This window comes from Tamandua tetradactyla, chromosome 25 (genome assembly GCF_023851605.1).
Source record: "Tamandua tetradactyla isolate mTamTet1 chromosome 25, mTamTet1.pri, whole genome shotgun sequence".
Lineage (NCBI taxonomy): Eukaryota > Metazoa > Chordata > Mammalia > Pilosa > Myrmecophagidae > Tamandua > Tamandua tetradactyla.
The window spans coordinates 38907251-38924832 of NC_135351.1; the positions used below are offsets into that span (position 1 = coordinate 38907251).

At 40.4% G+C, this 17582-nt stretch overlaps 2 protein-coding genes across 9 annotated transcripts in view; one reads left to right on the forward strand and one right to left on the reverse strand.

Annotated features, from left to right (window-relative positions):
- The window catches only part of ECT2L (epithelial cell transforming 2 like), a 73173-nt gene extending 58665 nt beyond the window's left edge, over window positions 1-14508 (forward strand). Inside the window, exons 17-22 of the mRNA XM_077143310.1 lie at window positions 9-165; window positions 861-926; window positions 5456-5544; window positions 10896-11068; window positions 12478-12601; window positions 13188-14508. Of these exons, the coding sequence (XP_076999425.1) occupies window positions 9-165; window positions 861-926; window positions 5456-5544; window positions 10896-11068; window positions 12478-12601; window positions 13188-13263 (685 nt within the window). The 3' untranslated portion in view covers window positions 13264-14508. The remainder of the gene's footprint in view (window positions 1-8; window positions 166-860; window positions 927-5455; window positions 5545-10895; window positions 11069-12477; window positions 12602-13187) is intronic.
- A 302-nt stretch (window positions 14509-14810) lies between these two features.
- The window catches only part of REPS1 (RALBP1 associated Eps domain containing 1), an 87325-nt gene continuing 84553 nt past the window's right edge, over window positions 14811-17582 (reverse strand). For 7 of the 8 annotated variants that reach the window (XM_077143303.1, XM_077143300.1, XM_077143299.1 and 4 more), the window contains 2 exons: window positions 17074-17179; window positions 14811-15083 (listed from right to left, as the gene is read on the reverse strand). In XM_077143303.1, coding sequence (XP_076999418.1) covers window positions 15015-15083; window positions 17074-17179 — 175 coding nt within the window. In that variant the 3' untranslated portion in view covers window positions 14811-15014. Of the gene's footprint in view, window positions 15084-17072; window positions 17180-17582 lie in introns of those variants that run through there. The other variant, XR_013168540.1, reaches the window with a different exon arrangement.

Here is a 17582-nt window from a genome sequence, read left to right on the forward strand (position 1 = left end):
CCACACAGCCTGCCGGAGCTGCTGCTCTACCCGTCCCGGAGATTTGGCGAATATCTGCATCTCCTCTCCACCCTGCGGCTGCACACTCCGTCGGAGCACGCTGACCATGGGGACCTGACCACTGCCATTGAGCTGATCAGGAACTATAACCACTACATCGAACAGGTTAGTTGATGAGAAGCTGTGTCCTTGAAAGTGTGGCCATGCCCCATGGTGCCCTGCCTGACGGATTCTCTGGGGCCTCCCCCTCCTATGGCCCTGATTTCTGTTTCCAACGCTCCTCCATCCTTTCCATGCTGGGTCAGTAGCTGTGCTCAGTGATTCGGAGAACGACAGGTATTTATTCTAAACCAAACGTGAGACAGAATGCTTTGAGACACCTGTTTGAGTTATCCAAGACCTTTATTTATATGAAAGTTTGAAGAATGAGGTATTTGGATTGATTTTTCTGGATAACTAAGAAAAAAAAAAGTCAAATCCTTTGATTCAGTCAGGGCTTTCTAAATTCATTAATTAGCTTTCTCACCTTAGTACATGCCCCGAACAGGCTTGTCCTCTTAGAACGAATCCAGCATCTGGGAGTGCAACCCTGCGACTTGAAAAGACGTGCTGAGCCCGAGGCTCAGGTTCCCTCCTGATTGCATGCCCATGCTAACACTGTGCCCAGAAGATGCCTTTTTGAATAGTCTTATTGTTTGTCTTTTTGTTTTGAGTGACTGGGAACAGAAAATTGGGATTTCCATTATATCTTATGAAAATGCCCAGCCCAGTTTCAAGTGCTAATGAAATATTTTTGTCTATTTCTTTTGTGTATAAAAATTTCACAACTCGAATTTGTCTAAAATCACTTTGTTTTCTAGATGAAGAAAAACGTCCATAGGAAGGATCAGTTGTCAGACGTGCAGAGGAGCATCTCGGGGTGCCCCGTACGTACCCCATTGTATGTGCCCCACTATATGTGCCAGCACTCATGTTCAGTGATAGAACCTCACATCACTAGCACAGGAGCACAGACTGCAATTGAGTCAACAAGTGTTGGTGCCCGCTGGGGGACTGGGTGGTGCCAGGGGCTCTCATTTCACCTTCTGGGATCTGCTGGGAAGCTGTGTGAGGACAGGCCCACGCACGCTGGACCCCACGCTGTGGCCTTTCTGCAGCCTTCGTCCCTTGCTTGGCCCACCATGCAGGTGGCCCTGTGAGGAGAGGGGTTGCCTCAATGTCTGTCTCATTACACATTGAACCTGGCGCGGGATGCTGCACACTGAGGATATTGAAAAAGTTTTAGAAGCCCTCTGCTGCCTACAGAATGTCCTCGCCCCCACCCACACCCACTGAGTCTTCTCTCTAACTGCTCCTGACTCCTTTCTATCCCTCCCCGCCGGTGTGCAGACCACACACATAGACTCACTGGTCTCCAGTGCTAACCTCACTTCCCATCTTTGCAGTTGGCACATGCTCTTTCATCTCTGAAATTGCTTTCCTTTCTACTGCACTTGACAAACTCCTTTAACAGTTTAATCATTTTCTTGGTGACGTCTCCCCCAACCTCTCCAGCATTGGGTTGCTCTTTCCTTGGTGTTTGGCAGCATCCTGACCGTCCCGTCATATTTGATTGCTATCACTTATCTCCAGAACAGGGAGATCCACCAGCTGTGAGCGAGACTTGATCTCCAATTCCCACACCTAATTTGGGGTCTGGCTCACAAGAAGAGCTCAATATGTGGATTATGTGGCAGTAGAGGATCAATAGATTGAAGATGTTATTCTGTCTAGTCAAATTGGGGAGGCAAGGTGGAGTTGTCATCATTTGGATCTGCATGTGTAGTAGGGAAAGAGAACTGAAATTGAGCATAGACAAGATGGCTTCAAGTCCAAACTCTGGGAAATCACAGGATTTGCAGACTTCTGGCTCCTGCCTCTGTCTCTGGACCATGGCTTACACCAAGCACTCATCTCCGAGGTCTACGTCAGTGTGGGACCTGACGGCTTCATCAGCACCAACTCATTTGCCCTTTTTTAATTAGAAAAATTATAGGTTTATAGAATAATCATGTAAAAAATACAGCATTCCCATATACCCCAGCCCCATTATTAACACTTTGCATAGTATAGTACCTTTGCTACAACTGATGAAAGAATATTATAATTGTACTAGTAACGCTAGTGTCCATAGTTTACATTAGGGTGTGTCTTCAGCCCCTCCCCTCCACCAGTATATCACCCTATTATTGACACCTTGCGTTAGTGTGGTACATTTGTTATAATTCATGAAAGAACATTCTTATACTTGTACTATTAACTAGTCCATCACTTATACTAGGGTTGACTGTGTTGTTCAGTCCTATGTTTTATTATCTTTTAAGTAGTGTTCTTGTAACATAAATATGACCTAGAATTCCCCCTTTTAACCACATTCACATATGTAATTCAGTACTATTAATTACACTCACAATGTTGTGCTACCATCACCACCATCTATTTCCAAAACTTTGCAGTAAACCCAAATAAAAATGCTGTTCACATTAAGCATTGATTCCCCATTCCCTATGCCCAACCCAGCCCCTGGTAACCTATATTCTATATTGAAATCTATGAATTTGCTTATTCTAATGATTTCATATCAGGAGGATCATACAACATTTGTCCTTTTGTGTCTGGCTCATTTCTCACAACATGATGTCTTTGAGATTCATTATGTTATTGCATGAACCAGAACTTCATTCCTTTGTAATGCTGAATGATATTCCTTTGTATGCTTTGTTTACCTATTCATCAGTTGATGGACACTTGGGTTGCTTCCATCCTTTGGCAATGGTGAGTAATGCCACTGAGAACATTGGTGTGCAAATATCCGAGTACCTGCTTTCAATTCTTGGGGTATATGCCAATAGAGGGATTTCTGGGTCGTATGGTAATTGTATACTTAGCTTTGTGAGAAACTGCCAAACTGTCTTCTAAAGTGGCTATACCATTTTACATTCCCACCAGTAATAAATGAATGTTCCTATTTCTCTGCATTCTCTCCAACAGTTGCAGTTTTCTTTTTAATAGCCATTCCAGTGGGTATGAAATGGTATCTCATTGTGGTTTTTATTTGCATTTCCCTAATAGTGATGTTGAACATCTTTTCATATGCTTTTTAGCCAATTGTATATCCTCTTGGAGAGATGTCTGTTCAAGTCATTTGCCCCCTTTTAATTGGATTGCTTGTCTTTTATTGTTGAGATGTAGGATTTCTTTATATATTCTGAATATTAAACCCTTGTTGGATATGTGGTTTCTGAATATTTTCTCCCTTTCCATAGATTGTCTTTTCACTTTCATGGTAAACTCTTTTGATGTGCAGAAGTTTTTAAATTTGAAGAGCTCCCATTTATCTATTTTTTCCTTTGGTTGCTTATGTTTTGGATGTAAAGTCTAAGAAACCATCGCCTAAACAAACAAGATCCTGAAAATAATTCCGTACATTTTCTTTTATAACTTTTATAGTTCTGGTTTTTATATTTAGGTCTTTGGTAAATTTTGAGTTAATTTCTGTATGTGGTGTGAGTTATGGGACTTTTTTCATTCTTTTGCATGTGGGTGTTCATTACCTAGTACCCTTTGTTGAAGAGACTATTCTTTCCCAATTGAGTGGACTTGACAGCCTTGTCAAAAATCCTCATTGGACATAGATGTGAAAATCTATTTCTGAACTCTCAATTCTATTTCTTTGGTCTATATATCTGTCCTTAGGATAGTACCATGCTGTTTTGACAATTGTAGGTTGGCAATAAACTTTAAAGTCAGGAAAGTGTGAGTTCTCCAACTTTGTTCTTCTTTTTCAAGATGATTTTGTCTATCTGGGACCCCTTATCCTTCCAAGTAAATTGGATAAGTAGCTTTTCCAATTCAACAGCTTGGTTGGTGGAATTTTAATTGGAATTGCATTGAATCTATACATCCTTTTGGGTAGGATTGACATCTTAATATATAGTCTTACAATCCATGATTGTGGAGTGTCCTTCCATTTATCTAGATTTCCTTTGATTTCTTTTAGCAAAGTTTTGTAGTTTTCAGTGTATAGATTTCTTTATTCCCAGATATTTGATTCTTTTAGTTGCTATTGAAAATGGATTTTTTTCTTCATTTCCTCTTCAGATTGTTCATTTCCAGTATATAGAAAGACTATTGATTTGGGGATGTTGATCTTGTACCCTGCAAATTTGCTGAATTCATTTATTAGCTCTAAAAGTTTTGTTGTAGTTTTTCAGGACATTCTATATATAAGATCTTGTCATCTGCACATAGTGAAAATTTACTTCTTCCTTTCCAATTTGGATGCCTTTTGTTTCTTTTTCTTGCCTAATTGCTTTGGCTAGAACTACTAGCACAATGTTGAATAACAGTGGTGACAGTGGGCATCCTTGTTTTGTTCCAAATCTTAGATGGAACATTTTCGGTCTTTCTCCATTGAGTATGATGTTAGCTATGAGTTTTTCATATATTCCCTTTATCATATTGAGGAAATTTCCTTCTCTTACTGTTTTGAAGTGTTTATGTCAGGAAAGGATGCTGGATTTTGCCAAATGCCTTTTCTGTGTCAATGGAGATGAAAATGTGATTATTCCCCTTCATTTTGTTGAAGTGGTGTGTTACATGAATTATTTTTTGTGTGTTGAACCACCCTCACATACTTGCATTAAAACCTGCTTGATCCTGATGAATAATTCTTTTAGCGTGCTATTGGCTTTGGTTCACAAGTATTTTGTTGATGATTTTTGCCTGCATTTTCATTAAAGAAATTGATCTGTAATTTCCTTTTTTCTTAGTATCTTTATCTGTTTTTGGTATTTGGGTGATATTGGCCTCACAGAATGAGTTAAATAGTGTTCCCTCCTGTTCAATTTTTGGAAGAGTTTGAGCAGGATTGTTATAAATTTTTCTTGGAATGTTTGGTGTAATTCACCTATGAAGCTGTCTAGTCCAGGGCTTTTCTCTGTTGGGTGGTTTTTGATGACTGACTCAATCTCTTTTCTTGTTTTTGGTCTGTTGAGGTCTTCTGTTTCTTCTAGAGTCAGTGTAGATTGTTCATGTGTTTCCAGGAATTTGTCCATTTCATCCAGGCTGTCTGATTTGTTGGCATACAGTTGTTCATAGTATCCTTCTATTATCCTTTTCACTTCTTTTTCTTGAGGACTCCTCCTTACTCCATCCCACCCCATTCCCATTGCCTCTGTTTTTCTTCTAGGAAAGCACTCATCAATAAAACAAGAATTTCCATAGTATAAAAATTAGAAAATACCCTCAAATATAGCTTTCATTGTCAATATGTGGTCTTCCTAACAAAGATGGTTTTATAAAAAAAAGGTCAACAATCAAATATTCTGGAACAGAAAATGGTTCTGCAGTAGTGGGACTTTTTACTTTTTTAAAAATTTATGTATGTTTCTAATTTTTGTTTTTGGTTTCATAGACTCTATCAGAAGCAAACAGATATCTGATTAGGATCCAAGATGTAGCCCAACTTCACTGCTGTGATGAAGAAATAAGTTTCTCTTTAAGGTAAAAATGAGTAACTCCCCTAAGTTACTATCCTGAGGTAGAAAGCACCCCAAGAGCAGATGAGTGTGTCTTACCATCTAGTCTACTTGGCCCCCGTGACAAAGTCTGGCACATGGTAAACTGAAAAGGTATGCCCCCACCCCCACCCCTGCACACCTCACATTCCTATCTACCAATCATCCCCCTTCCTGATACACCTCCCACTCACCTCCACACCCTCCACTCACCTCTACCTTCCCCCAACTCCATCTCCCAGCTCCCTCTACACCTAACCACTCACCTACTCACCCACGCCACCTCCACACCTCCTCCCACATCTCCTATTCACTCCACCCCGCCCCCAGAAATGGGTATTCACTCTACCCATTCCCCATTTCCCCCTTCTCCCACACCCCAGCCCTCCCCCACCCTTCCGCATCCCCACACCCACAAATCCCTATGCCCATATACCCCCTCCCTCTCCCCACACCACTACACTCACATGTGAGATGTGTGTAGGTTCTTTACGAACTCATTCGTATTCCAGGCAGCTAGTGGGGCAAAATGGGAGAAAATAAATGATCTCTGCCAGGGCCACAAACCCCACAGAAGCAGGCACTCTGACACTGGTCGCTTCCCTATTGAGGCAGGTCCCGGTATATGGGGACACACCCTTCAACAAGCTACAAGGAACCTGCTGAGGGCTCAGGTAGGGCTGCGGCTGGCTGGGGCTAGGAGGCACCTTGCACAGTGCTTGGAGGAGTGGAAGGAGCAAAAGGTGGGGGAGCTGATTAGTATCCCCTTTCTTCTTTTGAACAAGGCTGGGCGAACCTTTTTTAATAAAAGGTCTGAGAGTGAATAGATTAGGTTTTATGGACCAATTGATCTGTGTAGCAACCACTCAACTCTGTGGTTGTAGCATAAAGCTACTACGTAAACGATATCACACCAAAGGAATAGCACATGGTTCATGAATGATGCTTTGCCTAAACGAGCAAGCACGGCTGTGTCCCCATACAATGGGATTTTCAGAAAAGACAGTAGACTGTAGTTTTGTGACCCTTGCTTTAGAACACCATTCATCAAATTATGTTCTCAGTATCAATGGCAAATAGCAACGACTAGCAATCAAACGGAGTAAAATGAACTCTTAATTTGTCCAATGCCACCAAGGGAAATAAAAATCGATTTGTCCATAATTTCCGTGACTTTTTCTGTGAATGTTTCCTAAAGGCACAGTGCGGGGTGGTGGGGGGGCGGGGAGGTTGAGGGCAGGTAGATGGAAGAAATCAGTCCCATCTCCCCACCCCCACCTCCACGAGGTCTTCAGTGAAAGTGAGATCACACAGTTGTGTCCCTTTTCCGCAACAGAGGGGTTTGTTTTGTTTGGTTTGGTGGGATTTTGTTTTTGTTGTTGTTAGTAGCAACAAAAAAAGAGCTACAGTGATGGAAGGCAACCAGCCACCAACCTGCAATTCCAAACCCACTGTAGGGTCACAGGTTTTGGTTATTAGAATTCAGACTTCCACCTTCAGTTTCGGGACACCAGATGAGAGTGCATTTGAGCTTTGAGGATAATGGGGAAATACAACTGATTTTACACTCTAATTATGACATGCATTTACACTTAAGTAGACACTTTCTCAGTGATTTTCCAAGCAAGAGATGTAACTGTCATTTAAATTCATATTTGAATTGAAGTAAATGCAAAACAGGCTCATGTTCCAAAAGATATCACAGAGACTCTTTATCCAGCAACCTTATTTTTGGTCATTTTAGAAAGCCACATGAAATCCAAGAAATGCCCTTCCCATGATTTGCATCAGGGATTTCTACTTTGAGGAAAAGCTACTCTGAGCTCATACATGTAGCACTGCCCAGCGTGAGCACGAGGCTTTCCGGTGATCACATATTCCCACTTCTCTCACTTGATGGAGCCATTACATCTGCTGGTGGGGCAGGGGACATGGGATGGAACCCAGCCCCCCTGTGCCTGGACAGCACTCGCAGATGAAACCTGAGCTGGGTCATGCAGCAACTGCTGAACAAATCAATCACCAACACAGTTCAGAGCTATAATACAGATAGAGCAAATGGTAGAGCACGGACATGGGAGCCAGGTGAGCGCAGAGTGGGAACCCAGGCAGAGCGTGGAGGTGGCGGCCAGGTGAGCGCAGAGTGGGAACCCCGGCAGAGCGTGGAGGTGGGGCCAGGTGAGCGCAGAGTGCGAATCCAGGCAGAGCGTGGAGGTGGGGGCCAGGTGAGCGCAGAGTGGGAGTCCAGGCAGAGCGTGGAGGTGGGGGCAGGTGTGCACAGAGTGCGAATCCAGGCAGAGCGTGGAGGTGGGGGCAGGTGAGTGCAGAGTGGGAATCCAGGCAGAGCGTGGAGGTGGCGGCCAGGTGAGCGCAGAGTGGGAACCCCGGCAGAGCGTGGAGGTGGGGGCCAGGTGAGCGCAGAGTGGGAACCCTGGCAGAGCGTGGAGGTGGGGGCAGGTGAGCGCAGAGTGGGAATCCAGGCAGAGCGTGGAGGTGGCGGCCAGGTGAGCGCAGAGTGGGAATCCAGGCAGAGCGTGGAGGTGGGGGCAGGTGAGCGCAGAGTGGGAATCCAGGCAGAGCGTGGAGGTGGGGCCAGGTGAGCGCAGAGTGGGAATCCAGGCAGAGTGTGGAGGTGGGGCCAGGTGAGCGCAGAGTGGGAATCCAGGCAGAGTGTGGAGGTGGAGGCAAGGTGAGCACAGAAGTGGGGGCCAGGTGAGTGTGAGTTCAGGCCCAGCTGCCTGCTGCTTTCTGTCTACGACAAAGCTTACATCCTAAAAATTCTTTTAAAGGTTTGTGTATTTCTAGTGGTTGATAATTCCTACCTGTCTCTTGGGCGGACCACTGTGGCAGATAGCAACTCAACATTTTGCTGAGCCTGGGCCTGTTTGTAAATAAGTGAGAGACTCTAAATCCAGGGAAAATCTCTACCCTAGGGGCTGCTGCTTTGAGCATGAGCAAGAGAGCCTTCCAGAAACACGTTGGAAAACTTGATTTAGCAAATAGATTTTATATTTTTAAAGGGACATTGGAACTGATTTTTAAACTAGCACAAGTATACTTTCCATTCAGCACTTACAGCGCTACAAAAAATGCTGTGGCTAGAAGCTTCAGTACTTACAAGGAGTCTTTTCAAAGTGGCCTAAGTTGCGATCTCGTCCTCTTTTCTGAGCCATCATATTCCCATGCTCACATTTATTTTTTGTTAATACTAAACTTTATTTTTAGAGCAGTTTTACATTTACACAAAAATTGCACAGAAAGCACAGAGTTCCCATATGCCAACCCTCTGCAGTAAATAGTTTTTGAGGACTTTTTTTTCTAGATTAAAAAAATTATATATATATATATGTATATGTATATAAAATGGCGCTCTCCCCCCTAGGTTGACGTGTCTGTGTGTTTCCTTTTCCCTCCCTCATGGCCTCAGCTCCCTTCCACGGGCCATCACACACCACGGGTCCACCCCCACACACGGGCTGCGCACCTGGCATGCTCTTTCATTTCCCTCTAGGCTCAGTGCTGTTCCTTCCCAAGGAAAACAAGGAGCATCCATTTAGCAAAGTGAACACCCCTGTGGAAGTCATGTCTTCAAAGCACCCCCTTTGCACATCCCCCAATATTTCAGATAGCAGCATTAAACATGTTTCTAATTTTGATACACAAAGTAATTGTTCTTATCAGCAATATGGTAAGAATATTGTATCCTCCAAAACAAAAGAAAAAGTGAGACCATGGGTAGAGCTCTTTTGCCCCTTCGAAGTGGCCACTGACCACACAGATCTAAGAGGCATCCCCACTTTTCTTGTGCCCTCTCCTTCACTGGTTCTGTCCTCTTCACTGTTCTGAAAATGTCCCATTGCCTTGATCATGAACATGCACCGTTTCTTTGAGGATATCAGACCTCAGGAAATAGAAGGCATCCATCCCTCCAACCTCCCTCATAACTACAGAGGGCCCCGGGTACGAGAGAGAAGTGGGAGGGCAGGATTGACTCCAGGGAATAAGGGCTCCATGGGGTGGGTGCTGCTGCATTTCCTTCTTCCCCACACCATACAGGACCCTTACTTTCTACCTCCCCAAAGAGTCGAACCCAAACAACAGCACACCTCGAACCTTTTCCACTCCCTGGTTGTGCTGGTTTAAAACTGTTTTGCACCCCAGAAAAGCCATGTTTGTCTAATCCAATCTTGTGAGTGCAGACCTATTGTGGGCGGGGCCTTTAGATTAGACTGTTTCCATGGAGATGTGACCCACCCAATTCAAGGTGGGTTTTAATCCTTTTACTGGAGCCCTGTATGAAGAAAATAAAAGGCAGGAAACATAAAGGAAACTCAGAGCCAACAGAGAGCAGAGAGATGAAACCAAGACCAGATACTTAGAGAGCTGACACAGAAAGTTGCTAATACAAAGAATCTCAGAATGAAAGCCACCGGAATCAGAAGCTGAAAGCAATGCAACCCAGGAGCAAAGGACCAGGAGATGCCAGCCATATGCTTTCCCAGTTGACAGAGAAACCCCAGACGTGATTAGCCTTTCTTGTGCGAAGGTATCCTCTTGTTGATGCCTTATTTTGGACATTTTCATGGCCTTAAAACAGTAAATTTGTAACCTAATAAATCCCCTTTGTAAAAACCAATCCATTTCTGGTATAGTGCATTCTGGCAGCATTAGCAAACTGAAACACTGTTTTTTTTGCCCATTTCCTAGACATTGTTGTAAGGATTCTAGGACTACTCAAAGCATGGGCTGCAGGCGAGCAGGATCTCCAGGCGGGGTGTTGTATGTTATTTTTTAATATAAAAAAAAAAGAAGCCATGACACCTAATAACTTCCCTATAATCAAAATATGAATATTTTTAATTTCCTTGGCTCAGTGTGCTTCTTCTCTTTTTTGTGCCACAGTGGCTCTTGAGTCTTTCTCTACCCCGATCTGTTACCCTTGAAGATTAACCCCTCCATATTTCTTTCCCCAGATTGCCCAAATATGTCAAATGCTAATATCAAACTTAAATGCTAAAACCCCCTATAGTTATAATGTATGTTTTACTTCATAGGTGAGGGATTATTCAATGTTCATTTTCCTAACATTAATTAAAAATACTTACCCAATGGACAAGCTCCAACCTGTCCCAGGAGACTTGAGGGCCCCTGGTGTTGCCTGAGATTCAGGGGAAGCTAACCCCATCAGGAAGACAGTCCTACTGAGGATTTTATGAGCCAGCCAATAGGTCTACAGTAGGGTAAAGCCTTGAGTAGCTTACCAGTAGAGAAATGGTTAACTGAATAGTAAAGCATTTGTGCACGCATTACAATCTCTCCCCTCTCCATTTAACACAGGCTCTATGAACACATCCATGATCTCGGCCTTTTCCTCTTCAATGATGTGCTGCTTGTTTCTAGTCGGGCTACATCTCATACCCCATTTGAGAGGACTTCAAAAACAACCTATAAGTTCATTGCATCTGTAGCCCTTCATAGGTTACTTGTAGAAGATATTCCAGATTCCAAATGTATGTATGTGTTTCCTTCCAAGAGGAAAATACCTCTTTAGAAAGCTATATGATATAAAGCTCATAATGATTTAAAAAGTAGGAAAAGGACTGGAATTATAATTTGCCAATTTACAAACAATTTCCAAAATATCAGAATTTCATTAGGCCACATCAACTTTCATCTACCTGGGAAATAGCTAAAGGTCTGCTGGCGTTCACCCACACATACTAGACGTTAGGGACACAGCTGCCAGCTTCACGGAAGCAGCCATGACCACATCATTGTGAGGAGCCCTAGAAACAGACTGGCTTGACCAGGCTCTTCCCACCATCCCGCACAGCCTCCAGGTGCTAGTCTTGAAGTACCGTTTCACACGTTTATCCAGAACTTTTCCATTCTTCTAGGTCCGGTGAGTATCTGGCTATACCTGAATTCATATTTACGTTGGGGCAGGTTGGTGTTCCATACAGTAACCAGCAGATTTGCAAAGGATGCTTAGTAATTCTAACATTCTTTTTCATAGTAATTCAAATAAACATTTGTCACAAAAACAAATCCTACCTGAAACTGCTGTGCCGATTTTTAGTTGTTATCCTACACTCTACTTTCCAGGCTTAAAAGGATTCGTATCTCTTTCCTGTATTTGTTAGGCCGGAGAATCTGAATGTAACAGCCCTCATTCCAGTATTTTAAATGCATGTAAAGGCAGAACTTAAGGTTAAAGCTGGAATCAAGATCTCAGAAAAGGAACTAACCTTAAAAGGAGGGTCTGTTTCCCATTAGTTTCAGCTCCATTTTAAATCTGAGCCTGATAAAGAAAGGAACACTATGTTGAGAATAAATATTTCACCCAGAAGACACATTCAGGTAAAAGGTTAGTTACCCATAACCACTGGGTATGGTTAAAAATATTGTGAAACACACCACCTTTCACCTCCCCTCCCAAAGTCATCAGCTATGCCTATGTCAAAACACTGTTATTATCTAATGGACAGTGGACATCCAGCCAAGGCTGCCTAAATCCAGCTCTCAGCATCTCTATCTAAGGTAACGCTTAGGAAAGACCCTACTGATTCCACCTTCTTCAGTAGAGGCTGAGGAATTGACAGAATCAAGAAATTAGAGAACATTGCAACATCTATCACTTAGTCTTTAAAAATAATTGCTAATTTTAATTAAAGAAGTGTAATATAAAGATGAAATTATTTTAGATTAGGATATAACTGAATTATTCAATAATTTCAAGAAGTCATATTCAAAACTGTATTTGTATGTTTTTGATCCCTAGTTTTAGTCTTCAAAAAGTTCATAAAGATGACTTGGTCACTCCTTGTGTATTTTTAGGAATTTTAAAATATTTAAAAATATTTAATTTCTTTTGCTTATTACAAAGATTATTTGACATACTTCAAATATTTTTTTACAGATATCAAGAATGCATTTATTCTTCGAAGTCCAAAACGTGAATGGATTTGTGCTACAGAGGCTGAGGATAACAAATTCCTATGGTTGTCAGTACTCCAGAAGGCGATCAGAAGTAGCATGGAGATGTGAGACTGGGCTTCAAGGAAACATCGGGATGCAGAGTTTCCCTGGCAAAGTCTAGTCATGTTTATTATCTGTTCTGGAAGGTTCAGCAAGTGGCTGAGTTACTATCTGATATGAATAATGAGAACTAGGGTGACGCATAAGGCTCCTTCCAGTCCTTAAATGCCGCCACCCATACCCAATCACGTGGGGTGTGATAGGAGAACTTGAGTCCAAAATTTCGAATGACTTCTTTTGGTAGTTATTTTTCATGGACAGTATTTAGAGTATTTGACCCATGAAATCTAAAACAGAAGAAGCACAGTATGTGTCTAAAGTTTTATTTTATGATCCAATGAAAAAATCAGAATGAAATATTTCTTAAATTATCACTAGAAAGGTTTTCATTGTTGGTGATTTACCAATCGTCTTTAACATTTTCATTAAATAATAATTGATTTAAAATGACAATTTACTAAAAAAAAACTGTCATATGTATCCTTAATACGAATGTTCTTTAGAGACTACTAAAAATATAGCACTAAACCCAAAGTACTAAAACGTTTTCTATAATTTTAAAGCTTTTTTTTTTTTTTTTTGCATTGGCAGGCACCGGGAATCAAACCCAGGTCTCCGGCATGGCAGGCAAGAACTCTGTCTGTTGAGCCACCATGGCCTGCCCTAAAGTGTTTTTTTTTTTTTTTTTTGGTTTCTAAAATTGAACCCTTAGACCTTCCAAATAAAAAGCTTTAAAAATATTTGTGACATATTAAATTAGAAGGTTTTTGAAGAAAAAACTTAAAAGAAAAAAAATAAACGGAAAGCTAGCAAAACTCACCTGAATGGAATTCAGCCGAGTAAAAGTGAAAAAAATTAATATGGCTCGGTCTTAAAATAGAGAAACAGCAAAACAGGTGTTGACTAGTTTTTTGGCCTTTAATGTCTTACTCGATTATTTTTAACAAACTGAACCTAATACCTGTTAGCTACTTGGAAACTTAAGCTGATGCATACAGTAGGAATAATAATCTTGCCTAGTTAATAGTAAAAGAAAGTTATATTACTCTTGGATGTTTTGGGTTGTCAGTTTCCTTTTTGTTTCATTTCTTCATAATTTCATAATAAAATGTACCAGGACAATCTAGGATTGTGATTCTGAGCTATTTAAACATGTTCTTCTTCCCCTAATGAAAATACAAATTTCTCCTAATTCTTAAAACTGTAAATCTTGTTTAAAAATGTACAAGTTAAAATACTGTGCTGTTTTATTAAGTAAAAAATCATACATTGCAAATTCCGATTCTGATAAATCCATGCAGTTTAATGCCTATCTATTTCTTTACTAACCATCTGCTGTTAGTCAGCAATGAATACAAATTTATATATGGAATCAAAAGGTGTCTATCATTTAATATAAAGCAAATCCTAAGACAGTTTATCATCTTGAATAGGACACATTCCAGAAACTCTAGTAAATGGGAAAAACCTGTTTATACCGGAAAGGAATGAAAAGATAAGATCGGTGGAGATAAACTAGAAATCAAAGGAATGTCGATGTTTTTCTGAGAATAATTAATGCCTTAACCAATTTTAAAACATGTTACTTAAAAATAATCTCTGAAAAGACTGATGGGCATAAAGTTCTCTCAAGTGTTAAGAGAATAATCATGGAAAAGGGGCAGTTCTGTTAGTTTCACTCTCCCCGGTTCCTTGAGGAGACCATTAAGAAAGGCCTGGTTTCACAGCTGCTGCATGAGTTTATATGATAGCTGCTGAATTAAAATCTCACGCAAAAATTCTGAAGTCACTGGTGAAATGGATATTTTTGCCAAGAAAATATGTGATCTGGCCCCTAAGTTGAGGCAGACAAGAAGCCTACAGGTGCCTGTGGCCCTGCAGAATGGAGACACTGTCCGCAGGGGGACTGCAGTCACATGCTGTGGCAAGGACGCCTTATACAGGGGCAAGCTCTGAGCCAACAGCTGAAGAGGAAAGTCACTTTAAAGGTTTGTACAGAACAAATGTACATGTTTTATGTAAAATATTAAACCTGAAAGAAGACAAATGGATGAACTAATTTAGTTTTCCTTTTGCAAAGCTTTTCTGAGTCTGCACTTAAGTGTCAACCAACCAGTGGGAGGCTGTGGCCAGCTGGACCTAGTGGCCAGTGCTCTGTGTTCTCAAGAGCGCTGAACAGGTGGGGAGGGGGGCGCCAATAAACACATCACACCCTCCAAGAAAAGTCATCCTGACCCTTTTATTGTTGAAATTAAAAAATAAAAGGTACTTAAATACAATGGTGAATGTATAGGGAAAAACAGAATCATAAAATTTAAAGTTGAATTAAGCAGTGAACTGAATGTTTTGGGTCTCCAAATTGGCTTTGAACCCAAAACCACTTAAAAATGGGCATGTTCACAGTTAACGGCAATTGGCTTATAGGTGAGAGAATGGTCGAAGTTGTTCCAGTTGAACCTCCAGGGAAATTCTCTCCTCAAGAACATCCTGAAAAGATGCAAAGACAAAGTCATGCTTAAAAGTACATAAAAATAAAGGCACATCAAACAACAGTTTTGTTTCCAGAAAACAACGTCAACATGTCAAGAATACAGAGGACTTATGTTTGTATTTTTAAAGATACTTTACTTTCAAAAGGCAGCTTCTTTATATGTTTATAATATTTAAAATATGATCCTAATGACTAATTCTTATTACACAAATCAGGGTAATAATTTTAATCTAATCATTAGGAAAGCCAATATTTGCAACTGATGAACATTAATGCATGAATTTTGCATAAAGCCTGGCCTGCCCTCTGAGTTAACTAAAGATGGATCAGTTAACATAGATACTTCTCTAAAGCAATTTCTGGATCTCACTTTGAGTTTCAGTCTCACAAAGAACAAATTCATCTTGCAGTCAGAATTTCTAATCACTGTCAATTCTGAGTCATCTTTTCAGATAGCCACCAAATTCTACTTTCTTTTCTTTCCTTCTTTATTATATTGTCAATATTTCATTTTAACAGAATTACCTCTTCTTATTTGGTACCTTACTTCCTATTTTCTGTTTTTAAAGGTAATGAAAAAAGGGATTTTAAAAACAACTCCTTTGTACTTGTTTCTATGGCTTTCCCTTGCTCTTCAGAAAAACCTGCATTAACATTTTAATTTTCAAAGCATGGTGCAACAGATGAAATTTAAAATCATTCACCAGCTACAGATGTCTTCTCCTTTGATCAAAGCATTATACAAGGATATCATTCATTCAACAGACATTTATGAAATGCCTAACATGTGCTAGGTTTGGAGGACAGAGAAAAGGCAACATAAGTCCCAGTTTATGCTGCTGTCCTAATGGTTAGTACACACCCTGCTCCTCTTCTCACATAAGTGTTCTGTTTTGGACAATATATTATATGGTCACCCTAAACAGAAATGATTATGATCTGACCTCAAAGAGTTCAATTTAGTAGGGCAGAGAGACAAACGGGTCACAGATAATCACAGGACAATGTGATAAATGCTAGATGAGGGATATGAAAAGGATGTTGTGAGAATGAATCTAGAAGCATTCACTCTGCATTTCCATGAAATCTTTTCTTCTCCTCTTTGCAGTTTATAACCTTGCTCCTCAAAGTGGGGTCAACAAGCCAGCAGCATCTCTATCACCTGATTCTTAGGCCCCACTCTAGATTACTGAATAAGAATATTCATTTTAACATGATCCCAGGTTATCTGAATACAGATTAAGGTTTGAGAAGTACTGTTTTACATGACACATGAGTGCTCTACATGAGTGCTTAATAATATTGGTGAGTCATAAGTGATTTGGGGGGTAATTATTTTTTCTTAAAAAAATCAAAGAAATCAGGGTTTAACAGTAAGTAAGAAAAGCAAGCCCATACCTCTGAAGTATTAGATGACAGAGGTGCCAAATGATAAAGGGAATACAGAATACACACTGTCGAGGAGCACCATTTCTATTTAACACTTCTCATCTTTTTCTTTTTCCACTTGCAAGAAGACCTAAATATCCCCCACCCTTATTCTTCTTTGGATTTGTTTAAGTCCCTTTAATTGAATCTGGGTTATCTTTGTTAAAGGGATAAATTAGCTATTGTCAAATCCTCCATGAATTAAATAGAGCACTGAGTGCCATGTATGTGATCTTAGAGGTATCTGAAATCAAATTTCTTCTCTTTTAGGTCTTTTTTTTTTTTTAATGAAAGTTAAGGAAGATTAATGGGAACAATGATGCCTTAAATATATGTGTAGGATTAAGGCAATGGATACCAGAACTCAGTATAAAAAAGTTCCTTTTAGTTCTAAAAGAGTCAAAGGTTTACAAAATATTTTAGGTACACATTTATCTTGCTACATGGAAAGTTTCAGACAAGCATAAGAATTATTATATCTCCTCTAATTTCCCCTTCAACTCTGAGATGCTCTGAGTCTATGGAACTTCCCAAATGAAGACTAAAGAATTACATTACCTTTAATTGTTGCTGCAATTCACTATTCAATCTGGCCAAAACTGTGTTGGTTTCCTTATTGCGTCTAATTGATGCCTGAATAGCCTTCTTATCTTTCCCCATAGATCTGAGGAGATAAAGGGGCAAAAAACATAACCTTCATTTCTTATCTTTAAATTCTCTCCTTTCTTCCCTAATCTATTTCTAAACACGGAAAGTAAAGGGAGCAATCCTTTTTCTCCTTATTAGCAGAGTTCAACCCCACCTGCTCAGTTTCAATCAGAAGCAACCAAGCTACTGAAGCTTAAGTTTAATGTTGTTATTGTTTTAATTCTTATTTTTCTATAAAACCAATTCAGTTTACGTTAGAGAGATGGTCTAGAGTAGGCATTGGCAAATGTTTTCTATAAATGATCAAACAGTAAACACTTTAGACTTTGCAGGCTCTACCACCTCTGTGGCATATTCTTGTTTTTCTTATTAAACAAAAATGTAAAAGCCATTCTTAGCTCATGGACAATCAAAGCCTG